At 39.1% G+C, this 18,655-nt stretch overlaps 1 protein-coding gene across 1 annotated transcript in view; it reads left to right on the forward strand.

The window, feature by feature from the left end:
* The window catches only part of Ccdc171 (coiled-coil domain containing 171), a 283,728-nt gene that overhangs the window by 93,794 nt on the left and 171,279 nt on the right, over positions 1-18,655 (forward strand). The window contains exons 13-14 of the mRNA XM_051188124.1: positions 2,512-2,679; positions 3,860-4,048. Of these exons, the coding sequence (XP_051044081.1) occupies positions 2,512-2,679; positions 3,860-4,048 (357 nt within the window). The remainder of the gene's footprint in view (positions 1-2,511; positions 2,680-3,859; positions 4,049-18,655) is intronic.

Below are 18,655 nucleotides of genomic sequence, written 5' to 3' on the forward strand. Positions count from 1 at the left end.
TGATCTACTAATGGAAACGGAGAAAAAGAAAAGTTTCACAAAATTACAACTGCAAGTTAGATGCTCTGGATAGTTGTCTATCCATTTATATTTACTAGTAACTTATTGAAATTATTATGAGATTTACTTGTTTTCATTTTATGCCTCTGGATGCTTTGCCTGCATGTATGTCTGTGTACCACATGGATGTCTGCTGCCCACAGAGGTCAGAAGAGGATACTAGAGCCCTTGGAACTGGACTTACAGACAGTTGTGAGCCACCATGTGGGTGCTGGGACTTGGACATTGATCCTCTGAAAGAGCAGTCAGTGCTTTTAACTGCTGAACCATCTCTCAAGTCCTATTAATGATTACTTCTTAAATATCATGGTAAAGATTTCATATTCTGTATGAGCCTGTTCTGCCTATAACTTTCTTTTACTTCTGGGATATAGAGCTCCTGTGGTTGATGGATTCGTTTATCTAAATTCCTGCATATTGAATTCATTATTTCAACAAATACAAACTCCAATGCCAAGAGAGTAAAAAGGAAACATTCCTTCCACCCTTAGAGTCTGGGATTTCAATTGTGTCCACATGAAGGGATTGGAATTGCTCTACACAGCAGATGATGGTGAAAGTAAAGGAAACCAGAAGTCTGACTGCACTGTGAAGTCAGTGTCTGGAGTGCCGGGCTTGGGTTCAACATGTGTGAATGGATTTTGGATCTTGTGATGATCTTTTCACACCAAATGGATGACTCCATCTCTGGTTTATCACAGCCCGAGCAAAAAGAATTTCGTGGTGACAAAATGAGTCATCCTCTTGGAGGAGCTTCTTCTAGCAGAGCTATGATCTTAGTAAACATGTGGAGGACAATGATTTTAGTCCCTGAATATTACACTCATATGATTGTACTTAATCAGATTTTTATACATTCCAAACCACTTGAGAGTGTAGAAGTCACCTTTAACTGCTTTTAAAGGGACAATGCACAGTACATTTGTAGCAGCAGAGTTTACTCTTTCTTTCTTTCTTTCTTTCTTTCTTTCTTTCTTGCTTCCTTCCTTCCTTCATTCCTCCCTTCCCTTCTTTTCTTTCTTTCTTCCTTTTTTTTTTTTTTTTTTTTTAAAAGGGTCTCTCCCTGCAGAGCCCTGGCTATCCTGGATTTCACCATGTAGACCTGCTGGCCTCAAAGTCACAGAGATCCTTCTGCCTCTGCCTCTGCCTCCCAAGTACTGGGAATTTTTAATTCCTTGAGCCAATTTTTTTGGGTGTAAGTATATTTATTTATTTGCTTAATCATTATTTTTAAATTACTGTATTTGAAAAAGTGATATAGTATATAGATGAGTTACTGTAATTTACTTTGAAATGTTCAGGAAAACAGTCACTACAATTTCCAATAACAAAACAAAGACTTTACTATATTTTATTTTTTTTAAATCTGCATTATAATTTCCATTTTCCCCCCAACTTTTCTTCTTTCAAATTTTTTTCCTCCTCCTGATATAGTAGGACATTTTGAGGGAACTGATTTTATCCACATAAAGTGTTCACAATTACTTCATCTTTTGAGTCTCACATTTTGAGATGAAGTTTCTATAAAGAGGGCAATTTGTCATCTCAGTAACTAAGTCCTCCAAGTGTGTTCAAGATGAGTCAGAGTTACACTGGATTCTAGAGCAGAGTAAATATCTTTAGGCCATTCAGCAGGGGATAGTTAATGATTGTAATGACAATATGCTTTTAAAGGGTTTTTCAAACATATTTGTAATTGGACAGTTTTGAAAATGTGTCTTGGGCAACCTGTCCATTTTAAATTGCTCTGCTACTTTGTAGTACTTAAACACCCACGGATGCCCAGTGTGCCCAATGCAATATAAACCTTAAAGTGGGGAAAACAAATGAGCCCTTCTCCCATATCTTTCATATCACTGTATGCTTTGCCTAAGGGGGTCGGGATAGATTTCCTATAAGTGGTGAGTTGAGTCAAATCTCTGGGGAAGAAGAAAGCTGTGTGATTGCAGCCATGTAAAGTACAGATGCTGATACAGTATGCGTTCCATTCATTAGAGTGGAACAACACTCTTATCTCATTGCCATTTTATGACTTAACATCTGTTTTTAAAATATAAGTAGGAAATTAGAGAATTACTATATTGACTTAAAATTGGAGGATCTCATAAAAATTAATCCAGATACCTGTGTTATAGATTTTTAAAACTTAGACCTAAGCAGGTGCTCACCTCCCGGCAGTAGCAAGCTGGATCACAGGCCCTGTCTTCTGGCGTCTAATTAGAGCTGTGTTTTGAACACCAGTCTAAAAAGTCTAAGCAATTTAAAGTGGACATTAGTATTTTATCTAACGCTTGGTTCTGAACATGAGGAAAAAAGGCCATCTAAGCGATAATAGCTGAAACTTAAGTATTTTCCTTCTAGATTAAAAAAAATGCCTCACTACTTGTATTGTGTATTTGACTTCCTACAGTGTTTATATTTAGGAGTTAACGAGTCTTTTCTTTCTTGCAGGAGAAGCTAACCTTCCTCCACACCTTGTATCAGCACTTGGTAGCAGGCTGTGTGCTCATAAAACAACCGGAAGGCATGTTGGACAAATTCTCATGGTCTGAGCTTTGTGCAGTCTTGCAGGAGAATGTTGATGCCCTCATCGCAGACCTCAACAGGGCTAATGAGAAGGTAACTGTCCTCAGGCACCAGATACCTCCATTAAATTCAGTGACATTTGTCCACATCACAGTATCATTAAGAGAGGCTGACATTCATCTTATTTCAAAAAGAATCTAGATGTTAATAATTCAGTACCATTAATTATGGCTTGTCTACAACTCAGTTTGATGCCATTGCTGTGGGCATGTAAATGTGACTGAAGTCTGTATGAAGTCTCTAAGCTCCACTTTCTGTGCAGGACATGCTAATACTACTAGCCAGTATTAGCCACAGGGACCTAATTAAGCGAAGATAAATTAATCTTACTGATGAAGCAATTCAAAGAACTTAGTCATTTACATTAATAAACCAACTTTTTATGTTAGCATAAGATAGAAACAGGATGTGGTTATTCAAAAACATCATCTTAAAAGTCTTTGCTTAGGAAATATGAAGTATTGTTTTAAAAGTACTTAGAAAAAAATTAAATCACATTTTCACTTGTTTCTTCAAACTGTCACAAACTATGTGAGAAAACACAACCCATATTTGAGGATGGGAAATGTATATTTTATAATTAAAACAGTGGGCTTTACAGTCACTTTACCATTCTGTAAACCTAGGAACTGAGTTTTTTCCAAACAGGAAAAAGCCCTGCTCTTGCTATAGGAAGTTAAGAGGTGTAGTAGGTCATGTATGTTGTCATTTAAGATACTGTTATTTTCCCTGGGTCTGTTGAACTGATCAGAGCTGTTTGTGACAAATAAACTGTGATGTAATGCCTAGATCTCAGTTCCAATGACCTTTGCTGTTAACAGACCAGAAGAGAAAAACAGTGCTGTGAGTTAAAAAAAAATATGTTGTATTAATGAAATGGCCCAACTTTAGAAGTGAGACCTTGTATTATTGAGCATTTTATTTTCAGTGTACTAATGGTACAACCGAAGGCGTTATGAAGAAGGGCTAAGAAATGCGGGAATAAACTGAGAAGCAGATGCTGTCTCTGACTCTGAGTTGGTACCACGGGTTAAAGCAGACTGATAATTAAATATGTGCTTTACCTCTCTGAGTTGATGTTTTTAATAGCTGCTCATAGCGTCAAAACATTAATCAGCATGCATGTTAGAGGATACAGGTGGAGAGTATAGGTGTGTTTTTGATCCACAGATGTGACATCATGTCTCAATCTGTGTTTCATTTCCATTTGTAGATAAGTCATCTGGAGTATATCTGTAAAAACAAGTCTGATACGATGAGAGAGCTTCAGCAGACACAGGAAGACACCTTCAGCAAAGTGGCAGAGCAGATCAAGGCCCAAGAGAGCTGTTGGCACAAACAAAAGAAGGAGCTGGAGTTCCAGTATTCTGAACTTCTCCTGGAAGTGCAGAGGCGGGCACAGGTGCGCTGCTCTATGGCACCTGGGGAGGGGTTGGGTGGATCTCATCGAAACACTCTTTACCAGTTGCAAAGAATTAATGGAGGTATTTTTAGAAAACAGCTGCTCTGTTTAACCATTTCTATGTCACCCCTCCTCTTGGACAGAGTCTCCTTATGTTGCCCTGGCTGGCCTTAAACTCAGAGATCTGCTTACTCTGCCTCCCACGTGCTGAGATTAAAGGTGTGCACCACCATACCTCAAATGTTTGCTTTTTGTATCAGTTCTAAGTCAGTTTAAGCCTTTAAGAAGATTTTATGTTATGATCATACAAACACACACTCATCATTATACTAGTTCTTACAGTCAAGGATGATAATTAACAATATATAAATGGCAATAATTCATATTCATATGGAGAAAATATGTTTGGAGCTACCTAAATCTTCATGCTCAATCAAACTTAGCATAGAAGATAAAATACGTCTCACAGACATTTTACAGTAGGACCTGCAATTATAATTCTAGTTCTCAGGTGATGCTAGAAGGTGTGTTACCTGTTTCATTGATGTGATAAAAATAACCTGTCTATTTCTCTGTGTGTCTGCTTTAAGGATTGTCTTTTTACTTGAGTTTGAAGATAATTTTTGTTGTTGTTGTTAAAACCCTTATCTTTTTGGTAAAATGAGGAAATATTTTATATATTTTTTAAAATAAAGCATTAGGAGGTCTTGTAAAATATTGCCTTTTATGCAGCTTATTCCATTTTGGGGGCCTTGACTGAACTATCACTTAAGCTCATTTGTGGTTAAAATGTGTGATACTGACTTAGGGGTTGAAATTTTCTCATGAGCTTGTGAGTTGGGGGTTTACTGTTGATAGGCTCTGGGGAGATGATGGGGTCCATTGCATTCTGACCTAACAGATTAAACCTCTGTTGGATATGATGGCATTATTGAGAGGTGGCAAAAAGTAGGAGGTGCAGCCTGGTGGAAGGAAGCAGTTGACTGGGGGTGTCCCTAGAAAGAGGTCTCTTGCCCTGACTCCTCTCTTCCTGCTTCTTGTCCACCATGAGGTGAGCTGCTTCACCTGCCTACCTTCCTGCTGTGCATCTTGGTGGTGTTGTTCATTCGTGACAGAGCCGAAGGTCACAGGCCAGGGTAAAACACTTCCTGCTTTATACTTCTTCAGAGCTTTCATCACAGTGGTGAAAATCTCACATATCCACTAATGTGAGAGGTGGAATTACAGTTGTAACATCACTTTGAGGTGTAAGCTTTGATTAAGAATAGAATTATAGGCCCTATGTGAACTTAGGCATTTCTATGTGGATTTGAATTAATCAGCAAGCATATTTCCTGAAAACAGCCATTTGTTCATTATATTCACATAATAATTCTATATTTTTAAATCAAAGTAAAAGATCCAGGTCAGTGGAGGGAGCTCACAAGTATACAGTTTGATTTTTTTCCCTCCTGGAGACAGAATGTCTTTATGTAGCACAGATTCACAATCCTCCTGCGCTATTAGTCTTCCTAGTACTGGTGTTATAGGTGTGCCCTCCAAGCATGGATAATTTTGTGTTTTGGTTAATGTAAGCACTCACATAATCTTATTCTATCAAGGCTCCAAGCATCTCCGTTGTCAGATGTTCTGTGCCCTTGGCCTGTCATTTTTCTCTTTTCATGTAGTTCTCCTGCTTCTCGCTACTGACCAACTGCATAAGGTTTTGAATTTTGTATGAATGGAGTTATTCAGTATTTGTTCATTGGGAGTTGGCTTATTTCACTTGATGTTGGCTTATTTCAGCTTAGAGTTGTTCTTTCACTTGAACATAATATTACTTATATTGTTATGTATCAGTAGTTTATTATTTTTTTATGGTTTAGTAGTATTCCATTTTGTAGCCACATCACAATTTTATTGCAAATGGGCAGATGGATATTTGGTTTATTTCCAGTTTGGGGCTATTATAAGGGAATTTTATGCAAAAAATGTTGTACAAGTGTTTTGTCTTGGCTACCTTCAACCTTCAAAGAGCGCAGTTGTCAGGTCGTTCTTAGTTGTACATTTGTAAGAAGGATTTTTTTCCTGAAATGGTAATATCACTTTATGTTCTCACAGAGATCAAACATCCTTTTCCGTTTTGGTTCTTTATTTTTGTTATAATAGTCTTCCATGACCCCAGGGCAGTGAAGATAATAAGCCTTTATTATTATATCTAGAAGTTTCATGGTTTTACTTTTTATGTCCATATGGTCAGTAATAATTAAAACCTGTGTGATGCCTAGTAAGGGCTCAGGTTCATTTTTTCTCCCTACATTGATTGTTCCCATGTAATTTGCTTCACAGTATGGCTTTATGAGTTGCTCATACTTGGGACACGTAGAAGGCACAGACTTGGTGGTCATTTTTGTAGTTGTGCCCTTACCACAGTGCCCTGCAGCGCAGCAGCCACCCAGGTCACACCCTTCACGTAGAAAAACCCACCTCTGATCATCCGTGCTGTCTGCATGTCAGCCAGCAATTGCTTTCCATTCTAGGGAACTGTTCCATTCTGAGACTGTATGGTTGTTTTCTTATCTCTGGACACTTGCTAATGGGCTTTTGGGTTCCTTGGTTTTTAGCAGTTGTGGTTAAATATTGATGGAAATGCTTTTATGTGATCACAAGGTTTCATTTCTCTTGTATAAATACATGGGAGTCTGATGTCTGGGTTATATGCTAAGTGTATATTTAAGAAAACATTACATTGTTTTCCAAAGCGGTTATATAATCTTTTAAAATTCTTCTTAGCAATTTGACAGAGTTGTATTTCATAATTTCTTCTTCCAAACTTTAGTTGTCCTAATTGGTATATAGTATATGACATTTAGTTCTAGATTAAAGTTAAATCAAGTTTAGTGTTCTCTAGTGAGTAATAAAGTTGAGTACTTATTTAAATGTTTGTCATTTATATACTTTCTTTGGCTAATTATCTGTTCATATTTTTGTTATTATTTGTTCATGTTATCCAGGTCTTGCTGTGTAGCCATGGTTGACTTTGAATTCATGTCAGTTTTCTTTTTAATATAATTTTTTAAAATTTAAATTAGAAACAAACTTTTTTTACATGTCAATCCCAGTTCCCACACCCTCCCCTCCTCCCCTGTTCTCCCCCAGTCCCCATCCCTTCCCCTTTCTGCTCCCCAGGGAGGGTGAGGCCTTCCATGGGGAGTCTTCAAAGTCAGTCATATCATTTGGAGCAGGGCCTAGGCTGTCCCCATGTGTCTAGGCTGAGGAAGTATCCCCCTATGTGGAATGGGCTCACAAAGTCCATTCGTATGCTAGGGATAAATACTGATCCATTACTAGAGGCCCCATAGACTGCCCAGTTCTCCCAACTAACATCCACATTCAGGGAATCTGGGTCAGTCCTATGCTGGTTTCCCAGCTGTCAGATTGGAATCCATGAGCTCCCCCTTGTTCAGGTCAGCACTTTCTGTGGGTTTCTCGAGCCTGGACTTGACTCCTTTGCTCATTACTCCTCCCTGTCTGCAACTGGATTTCAGGAGTTTGGCTCAGTGTTTAGCTGTGGGTGTCTGCTTCTGTTTCCATAAGCTACTGGATGAAGGTTCTAGGATGGCATATAAGATAGTTTTCAATCTCATTATTGGGGAAGGGCATTTAAGTTAGCCTCTCCACTGTTGATTAAAGTTGTTTTTGTTAGGGGTCATCCTTGTAGATCTCTGGGCATTTCCCTAGTGCCAGATTTCTCCTTAAATCTATAATGGCTCCCTCTATTATGGTATCTCTTTTCTTGTTCTCCTCTATTCTTTCCCTGTAACAATCTTCCTGTTCCTTCATGCTCACCTCTCCCCTCCTCTTCTCCCCCTTTCTTTCTCCTAACTCCCTCTCCCCTCCCTCCATGCTCCCAATTTGCTCAGGAGATCTTGTCCCTTTCTTGTCTCTTGGGGATCATGTATTTTCTCTTAGGGTCCTCCTTGTTTCCTAGCTTTTCTTGTGGTGTGAATTGTAGGCTGGCAATTCTTTGCTCTATGTCCAAAATCCATATATGAGTGAGTATATACCATGTTTGTCTTTTTGTGACTAGATAATCTCACTCAGGATTATTTCTTCTAGTTCCATCCATTTCCCTGGGAATTTAAAGATTCCATTTTTTTTCTGCTGAGTGGTACTTCATTGTGTAAATGTACTACATTCTCTCCATCCATTCTTCAGTTGAGGGGAATTTAGGTTGCTTCCAAGTTCTGGCTATTACAAATAATGCTGCTATGAACATAGCTGAACAGATGTCCTTATTGTATGAATGTGCATCTTTTGGGTATATGTCTAAGAGTGGAATTACTGGATCTTGTTGTAGACTGATTACCATATTCCTGAGGAACCACCATACTGATTTCCAAAGTGGTTGTGTAAATTTGCACTCCCATCAGTAGTGGAGGAGTGTTTCCCTTTCTCCACATTCTCGCCAGCATAAACTGTCTTTGTTGTTTTTGATTTGAGTCATTCTGACAGGAGTAAGATGTTATCTCAGAGTTGTTTTGATTTTCATTTCCCTGATGGCTAAGGATGTTGAGCACTTTCTTAAGTGTCTTTCAGCAAGACAGTTTTCTTATCTCAGGATTGCAGGCATATGCTTCCACACCAGGCTAATAGAAGTGAAATTGCTTGAATAGGAACAAACAATTCTGGCTGCTTTCCTCTCCTCCTTTTCACCTCTCCATCCTTTCCTCTCCCATTCCTTCTCTTCCCCTTCTCTTCTCTCCTCCTCTTCCTATCCCTTTCTATCCCCATTTTACTTTTTCTTCCCCCTTTCCGTCTTTGGTTCTGTCTGTCTGAATATCTCTGTCTCTGTCTCCTCCCTCATGAGTGTGTTTGTATGTGTGTGTGTTTTACTGAATCCAGGAACTTGTACATGGTAGGAAGCACTTTTATTGCTAAGCTGTACGCCTAGCCCTGTGTACACCTGCAGCCCTGTCTACATCTCCAACCCTGTGCACATCTCCAGCCCTGTGCACATCTCCAGGTGTATGCACATCTGCACCCATGTGCACATCTCCAGGTGTATGCACATCTGCACCCCTGTGCACATCTCCAGGTGTATGCACATCTGCACCCCTGTCTACATCTCCAACCCTGTGCACATCTCCAGCCCTGTGCACATCTGCAGGCCTGTGCACATCTCCAGCGTGTGGCACATCTGCACCCCTGTCTACGTCTCCAACCCTGTGCACATCTCCAGCCCTGTGCACATCTGCAGGCCTGTGCACATCTCCAGCGTGTTGCACATCTGCAGCCCTGGGCACGTCTCCAGCTCTGTGCACATCACCAGCCCTATGTACATCTGCAGCCTTGTGCACATCTCCAGCCCTGTGCAGTCTTTGTCTGGTGTTTGCTTGTTTATTTTTTTCAAGATAGGTCTCACTATGTAGCTCTGGTTGTCCTGGAACTCACTCTGTAGACCAGGCTAGCCTCAAACTCATAGAGATCATCCTAAATGCTAGGATTAAAGATACATGCTGCTTACTCTTGACTTATTTATTTTATACTGTAGCAAGGTTTCCTTCCACACCAGCCTTGAACTTACTGTGCATAGTAGGCTGACCCTGAACTCTTGGCAACGCTCTTGTCTCAGCCTCCCAAGAGCTAAGATCTTGAGTTACATACCTGGCTTGGGTTCTTTTTTTAGTATGAACTTTTAAGGCTTTGCACACGTTTTAAACTTGTCATTTGTCAGATACATTATTTAAGGATATATTCTCCTGTACCATTAGCAGCACCTAATTTATAGAAGAAACATTTCCCCCCTCATAGTTAGATATTGAACATCAAGTGCTAGTCTACCAGTTGAGCTACAACCCAGTAGCATTTGTGTTTGATAAAGTTCCTATTTTCAATTTTTTGCCTTATAGATTGTTTTTGGTTTTTAGAATAAAAATTCTCAAAGTGCATGATCAGGATTTTTCTTAGTTTTTCCTTTTAGTCACTTATCTTCTAAATTTTCTAAGTAGATCTATGTAAAATTTGAGATAGTTTTTGTAGAAGTATGAGATATGGGTTGAGGTTGCCCTTTTCACATATAGTTTTTCCCCTGAAAAGACAATCCTTTCTCTCCCCACTTCTTTCTTGAGAAGGACTCACAACGAGACACCTAGCATTCCCTATGAAGGCCAGACTGACTTGAACTCCAGAAATCCTGTTGCTTCTGCCTCCAAGCACTGCAATTGAAGTCAGGCCACCTTATGTGGCCAATAAAGACTATACTTTCTATATGGAACTGCTTTTGTACATTTCAAGGTTTCAGATTACTATATTTATACATTCTGTACTTTATTGTGCTCACTTCCTGTTTTCAGTGCTACACCAATTTAATTCCAATAACTAGCAGTTTCTGAAACTCACTCACTTTGTTCTATATGTGTAGCATGGTATAGCAAATCACTTAAAAATTAAATCAAATACTCATTTCTCTGGTGTGTGTGTTTTGTCCACAGTGCAAGCATTAAAATCAGAGGACAATTTGCAAGAGTTGGTTCTCTCTTTCCACTGTGTGGATCCCAGGGGTTGAACTCTAGTTGTCAGGCTTGGTGATAGGTGCCTCCACATCCTGAGCCATCTACAGCTCTGCAGTTTACTTTGGGAAGTGAGGGCTTACATCATCACAAACACTGATAGCAAACAGTTTTTAGGAGAAGTTTTGAAGACTTTTCTCTAAAGAATTTGTTACATTTAGGTTTGGCACATCCGTCTGCAAATTAAAACTCTTATTTCATTATTTATAAAAGTAATGTAATATTATGTATTGCCATATGGTCTGTATTATGTTCATGTTTGCATCTTCACAAGGTATGATTGAATATGCAGGGACAATTCATTTTGGCTTTATATTGAGTTCAAAACTATTGCAATATATGATACCTGATCTCTGAATTTTACTTTTAGAAAATTTTGCTAGAATCAGTTCTGTGAAGTTGGTTACCCTAAAAGTAAAATGCAAATAAGATAATTTGATATCACTTAGTGAATTTTCAAAGATTATGTTCATAAGAACATGCTTAGGATTGTGGGAAGTAGTAGGTGATTGATGATATCAGATGGCAATAATCATTGGTGGAGGGGATTTGTAGTAAACAAAATACTCATTTATGGACTTGTTTCATGTTTGACTTTTATAAATGTGTGGTTAATAAACAAACAATATTGTAACTTCAATTGTTTTTATTTGAAAAAGCAGTTATGATGCATAAATACTGTTAGAGCTAGTTTTAAAAATAAAACCAGTTTTGATATTCCAGCATATTTTTAGTTTTAGGTGATTTTTGATAGTTGAGTGGAGAATTCTTGAGTTTAAATATATTTGAAGCATCCCACAATACATCCTACGTGTCTGTTTTGATAATCTGGGTAGAGTAAGTGCACCCTCATTCCATGGACTAACTTTACTTTGCAATCTTAGTATTTATGTTCTTTTTTTGATTTTTTTGTTTTAATTTTTCAAGGCAGGGTTTCTCTGTATTGCTTTGGAGCCTGTCTTGGAACTCACTCTGTAGACCAGGCTGCCCTCAAACTCACAGAGATTCACCTGCCCCTGCCTCCCGAGTGCTGGGATTAAAGGCGTGTACCAGCACTGCTCGGGTTTTTAAAATTACATTAGTGGACCAAGAATGTCCGTTCTAGAAAAAAGAGTCTTCATTCTCAGTTGAGTCAGGGTAGCACTCGGTGCAGTGTTTAGTTCAGGGGTTAGCTGTGCCATTTCTGAACACTCACATGGCTGGTGAGATGACTCAGTGGGTAAGAATGCATGCCAGCTGCCAAGCCGATAGCCTGAGTTGGGTCCCCAGGATCCTTCTAGTTCTCTCTACTCTCTCTCTCATGTGTATACTCCATCTCTACCCAAGCATACAAAATAAATAAATAAATAAACTGTTAAAAGTAAAATGGAGTAAATAATGAAACAAATTGGGGTTTGTGGTTCTGCATTTTAAATTTACTTACTATTTGAGTGTATGTATGTATGCATGCATACAATGCATGTATATTTTTTATGTTACTCTCCCTGCTTGTACACCTGCATGCCAGACGAGGGTAGTTCTCCTAATTCATGTTTCTCCTAGCTTTTTTCCCCTGAGAAATAGAAGATTTAGTACAATACACTATATTTTAAAGTTACTGTTGTAGGTAAAAAAAAAATCAAGATGATTTTTATTTTTTGATTTTTCGAGGCAGGGTTTTTCTGTGTAGCTTTGGAGCTTGTCCTCAAACTCACTCTGTAGACTGGGCTGGCCTCAGACTCACAGAGATCTACCTGCCTCTGCCTCCTGAATGCTGGAATTAAAGACGTGTGCCACCAATAATTTTATATAATTACAATTAATAAGTACTTTCTATGCTGTATGATGTATATATGGGTACTGGGTTTGTTGTGGAGGCACTAAACAGAAGGGTATAGTGCATTTGGAGAGGCACATGAGCAGCTCGAGTGTAAGGTTTGTTACAAGGTAATATACATATATTAATTATCAAAGGAATGCTGTACATTTGAAAGAGCAGGCCAGAGTTTGAAAGGAGAGAAGTCTCCTCTTCACAGAGGAGAGAGAGCTGAGCCATTCCTTCCCATCTGCAGGTCTGAAAGGAGAGAAATGGGACACATTAGGATTGAGAGATAATACTACTAACTTTTTGAGTAGTTTTTTTTTTTTAACAACAACAACAACAAATCAACAAACCAAGCATCTTTTTTGTATCAACACAATTACTATGTCTAATGAAAAGGAGAATGTCTGGTACACACACTTCCTCTCCCCCTACCCCAGGAAGAGCTGGTTGAACCAAAGGGATTTTTATAATTTGTATTGCATTAGAAATAAAAGCATAAACTTAAGCATATTTTATTTTTGGCACATGTGTTTGACATGCTAAACTTATGTAATGAAAACATTTTAAAGAAATAAATCTTTATGGAGCTTGAGGGTTCATGCATACACACACATGTAGTATGTATTTGATACAGATAATTCAATTGCTAGATCATACAACGATTCTGTTTGGCTTGTTAAATAATGGTCAAACTGTGGTTGAAATTGGCTGTGCCATTTCAACCCCACCATCCCTGTATGAGAGATCTGTCTCCACAAAAGACACTTTGTTTTAAAAGAGATGTATTTACATCATACGTTTGTGTTTGCCGTTTTTTTTCAATATTGCCATTGCATAAAAGGCAAGGTAAGTAACCTAGACAAGATGTCCCGACTCAGGTCCTTGGTGTCTGAAACCAGTCCATGGTGTGCACTCTTGTCTGCTTCCTGGGTCGATGGTGCAGTGTTTCAAAGCTTTCAGGGTTCCACAAGCTGAGCAGGCAGCCCTGGGAGCCCATGCTTCAGGAAGCACACTCCCACAGGGGAGAAGGTATCCCTTTTCCAGATTTTGGACAGACTTTTGAATTTATCACCCAGAAAAGAAAAAGTAGTCAAGTTACGTAATTGTTTTGTTATGCTCAAAATGTTTGGGTAAAAGATATGCATCCTGTATTTTGAGTTACTAAAATTTCAAGATAAGACTGGCTTTCTGGAGGAATTTGAGGTTGTTATTATTATTATTTATAAGTTAAACACCCTGGGGTAGGGTAGGCCATTTCAGTATGAGGAATGCTTTTGCCCCATATGAAATTGATGTGTGCTATAGGTAGAGAACACTTGATTTTTTGAGGGCAGATTTGCTGTACAGCTGATTCTAGCCTGACCATCAAACAGGCTTTGTTCTTCAAGAGAACTTCATAGTAAATAATGTATATCTCTGGGAGTCCCTGTGGAAAGTCAGAATCGATTTAAAACAGAATTTTGACTTGTAAGTTCTAAAATATATGTGGAAATTACCTTGTTTTTACTAGATTTTTCTTCCCTGTTCTTTACATTGTAAAGCTTTTTTTCACCAATTAGGCTTTTATTCAGTTGCTGTTCTAGACAAAACTCTGCTAAGCCCAGGGATGGTTTTTTTTTTTTTAATAGAGTTACTTAATTCACTCAGTATTTATTAGATACCTGCAGGGTATAGAGCACTGTGATGTGACAGACTGCATAGTAAGTAATTCTTGTCCTCTAGGAACAATCAGTCCCAAGTATTCAGGACTGAGGGGATGCGGACACTTGGAATCAGCAGGTAACAGTGTGGCGATTGGATGCCTAAGTGCTTTTTAAGTTCAGACAAAGTCTAGATCATTGTGAATGGGAATGATAGTAAAACATGTCAGGATAGACAGCTGAAATGGGCCATGAAGATGTTCTGATGGTGTGAGGGGAGATGGAAGGGAGCTTGAGAACATTTGAAATTGTGGCATGAAGCAGTCAGGTTAATGTAAAGAACGGACCAAGCTCTCCATTTTCATTAGCTGGAGGACAGCATCACAGGGGAAGGCTGGTGACTTGAGGGAAAGTCTAGGAATCCTTCAGGTGGGAAGGCTGCATAATAACATAGGTGAGCCCAGGTGAAGGACTTGGGGTTTAGTTTCATTATTTATAAAATGAACCTGTCTCAAGTGTTCAATTGTATGCTGTGAAGGAGTTTGAGATTTGTCATGTGCTAAAATGAACCTAAGTTTTTCTTAATTTTTGTTTTTACTTTTTAGCTATTTTGTTGGTACACAAAGTTTCATAATGGCCTCTCTCTTTTCTTTTTTTGTTTCTGTTTTTTTTTTCAAAACATGGTTTCTCTGTGTAGTACTAGCTGTCCTAGAACTCGCTCTATAGACCAGGCTGGCCTCTGTCTCCCGAGAGCTAGAATTAATTAATGTGCCACCACCAAGGCAGATTTTCATATATATTTCATTGTATTTTGTTCCTGTTCATTCCCTGAATCTTTTCTTTAATGAGGCATTCAGCAATCCAGTTGATATATACCAATGGGAATGTTTTATGTATTTGAAATAAGTATTAAAATTAGCAAATAATATTTTCCCCCATTTTTTAAAAAGACACATTAAAAGCCTGAGATACAGGGCCCACTTTTTTTCTACTTGTGTGTCTGTTGCTGGTCAGCCTCTTGTACCCTCATACACCTGATTTTTTTTCCTCTTTTGCTTTTCCTTGAACAGGTGGGCCTGACTCGTGGTGAGAGTCTAGAATTAACCTTCAGGACTTGCTTTTCTAACTACACGCCATGCAACTCTACTTTGACTTAGCAGTTATATTAATGTTTCTGATCTGCATGTTCATTTACTTAGTGTAGTAATGTTCTGGGATTTTATGACCTCTTACAGCTTTCCTGGGGGGAGTTAAATCCCTTAACTCACTACACAAGCCTCTCAATATGTTCTGTAACTGCTCGGATCCTACCATTCTCTTTTTTCTAGGCCTTTTGAATAGTTGGTACTCTCACTGAGCATGGTGTCTTAGTTTCTGGTTCTTATTTTTTCCAAATACTTACTTTTCTTATTCATCTGGCTATACCCAGAGTGTCACTCTTTTCTTAGAGATTGCTTCCCATATGAGGATATGTACATGGAAGCAATCCCTGTAAGCATTGCTGCTCATCTTGTATATTTTAAATAGCCATTTCCCCTGGGGCACTACCTACTTTGCCAATGGTATTTGTGTGGAATCCTAGGACATAGTTCACTGGTAGGATAATGCTGTCACAGATTGACCCTCAGTGGAGATGTAGGTGGGGGCAAGATACAATATCTTTATTTTCTCATTTCTTCATCCCTTAACTTTTATACTACAGGTAGGACCAGGCCTAGAAAAGGAAGAGTGGAGTAAATAAAAACAGTTCTCTCCTTCTGTTCTACAGAAGGAGAGGAACTATTGCTTTCCTTCCTTCTAGAGTTGGTACACTTTTAATGCTTATTTTGTTGTTTTATTCCTTGAGAATTTCATACATTTTTACAACATGCTTGGTCAGTTTTTCTCTCTCCATTGCCTTATTTCATTTCCCCCTCTCTTGCTAAACTGCCTGCCTGCCTCTCTCTGTCTTCCCTCCCTCTCTCCCTCTTCCTCCTTCCTTCTTCCCGTTTTTCCCTTGTGACTTAATAAGTTTAAATTGAGGCTGTTTGTGTAAGCATGGGTGGGGAGGTTATTTACTGGAGCAGCTTATCAGTTGCTATAATACTAAAGGAAGTGGCTTCCCTTCCATCAGCATCCTTTAATTGCCATAGCTTCTCAGGTAGAGGTGGGGCCTCTTGAGTGACTCCCTGGTTTGTGATGGAGTTTTGTTCTTGTGCTGGTAACCACAGGGTCTGTGAGTCTGTGAGTGCAATAGCCTTGCCGTGTTGAGAAGAAGGTGTTTCAGAGCATTCTGCCACATCCTTTGGCTCTTCCATTTTTTTCTACTCCTTCTCCTGTAATGTTCCTTGAGTTTTGGAGGGGGACATGATAAATGTCTTGTTTAGGAATAAACACTCAATAGCACTTTTATCAGTTATGAGTCTGCACATTAACTATTGTCCACAGCAAACAATATTCCTAAGACTGAGTGTAGCACTAATCTATGGGTATGAACATAAATATTTGGAAGGCAGTTTGACACCATGTCCATTTCAACAGTAGCACCTGTTCCCCGAACCTCCATCCCACCCCCAAGAGCCCATGACCTCCCAGCCATGGTCTTTTGACCATATTTGCAGAACTGGGCATGAATTACCTTCCGTGGACTGGGGCCTCAAATCTAAGCAGATCATGTTTGGTTACTTCCACAACAGTTTTGTAACTATTGCCTAGCAGTTCACTATTATAGCTCGCACAGGGTTCACACAGCTGGGAAAGATGATTGATTGCTGTTTTTGCTCTCCCAGCAGCCTGCATAATACCCTCTGGCACCATGAAAGCTAGCCATGGGTGGGGGGCGGGGGGGGGAGGAGAGGGCTGGACTTCCATTTCAGTTTCAGTGTGATTTTTTTTTTTTTGATGTCCTGCAACTAAAGTGTGTGGTGTTTTCAGAAATAGGGTCACTAGTTGTGGTAGGCAATGAAGAGCAAAGGTAGTAGCTTGTATTCTTTTAGAGACCCTTGGAGCCTCCTTCACTAACAATTCATCAGGAAGCAACCCACATCTAGCACCATGACTTCTGGAAGCAGCACTGTCCATCTGTGCAGGGTGCTTCCTTTTGAACTTTTTAGAAGTTAGCTTGTAAGATAAGTTTTCACATGACCTTTTCATGCATCCTTAGCTTTTGCTAACTATCCCTCTATCTCCTTTTCTCTCCTGTTCCTTAAACCACATCCTTGCTCAAATCATTCTGCTTCCAGTATTGTTCACTGTAGTGAGATATTCCCCTCCACTCCCTGTCCCCCTCCACACCTGTAGCACTAACCACACTTAAGTGGACATGGTCACAGGTGGGGATGTGACCAAGAGTAGGATTAGGTCTGGGGCAGTCATCCACATCTTGTGAAAGTGCATTCTCCACGAGTAAACTTTACTTAACCTGTATTGAGTCTAGTGAATCTTGATTCCCAGGCAATAGCTCACCTCTACTATCATATCACATTCCTTCTACTATTTCCTTCCCTTGCTTCTAACTACTGGCCTTTACTATCACTCCCGACTTAAACGCTCGAATCTAAACATCCTAAAGTAGGATCTGCCTATGAGAGAGACTAATGTGGTATTGGTTTTCCTGGGTTTTGGTTACCTTACTTGGTATACAATTTCCAGTTCCATTCAATAGAAAGTCCATTTCTAAAATTCTGTTTTTCCTTTCCTGAAGGGAAGGCATACAATAAATTAATCCTTCAAATAGTGATTTCTTTTATTCTTTCCTTTTCCCTTTACCTGCTTGCCTGTGCATCTGAGTGTGTCCTACTTTCTGTCTTTGGAAAACTTATCTCCTAGGATTTATTTTCCTCTGTTGTCATGTCTGCTAGCTTGAAATTATTTTGCTGTTGGCTACCAGCCCTGCCCACCACATCTTGCACTGTGGCCGAGTGTTTGCATGACTTGCCTTAGATGTTGATGTCTTTTGAGGCTTTCCTGCCAATGTGAATTTTACAAGTGCCTTTTGTTCTTCTGGGTGTTCACTGGGCAACTCTTGAATAAGACATCATATATCTCTCCCAAAGATCAACTTTAAATTTTTCACATAGTAGAGTTTAAGCCAGTAGTACAAAGAGAAATGGTTCCTTTAATGTCCCGAAGGAGTCTCATTATGAAGACAGAACTTGACTTTGCCACACTGATACTGAGAATAATGTTTCTGTTTCTAAATGACTATCATACTAGAATTGAACTCCCTTAGTTTTCTATTCGTGAAAAAGAGGTTCATGCCTATGTCATGATGGTTCACTTTGAAAATGAAAATCTAACTGCAGCTGTTGAATCATGGTTGTTTGCAAGGTTAGATTAAATTATTAAAGAGTTGCTATTATCAGGTCTCCTTATTAGTGGTGTAGGTTTAAATTTTTTTCTTTTGCATAACTCACTCCCCTTTTTCCTTTAATTGTCATGTCCCTTCAAAAGCTTGTCAACATCATTCTGTCAAGTGCCCTTTGGTGCTGTGTCAACCTGGCATGTATCTACTATAGCCTTGCGCCATAATGATGATTGATCTCTCTGTTCTCATAGCATATTAAATTTTGTGAGTGGTCTATAATATTCACTGAATGATGAATGAATAGTAAAGTAGAATCTATTAGTTTAA

This window comes from Phodopus roborovskii, unplaced genomic scaffold (genome assembly GCF_943737965.1).
Source record: "Phodopus roborovskii unplaced genomic scaffold, PHOROB, whole genome shotgun sequence".
In the NCBI taxonomy this organism is placed as follows: domain Eukaryota; kingdom Metazoa; phylum Chordata; class Mammalia; order Rodentia; family Cricetidae; genus Phodopus; species Phodopus roborovskii.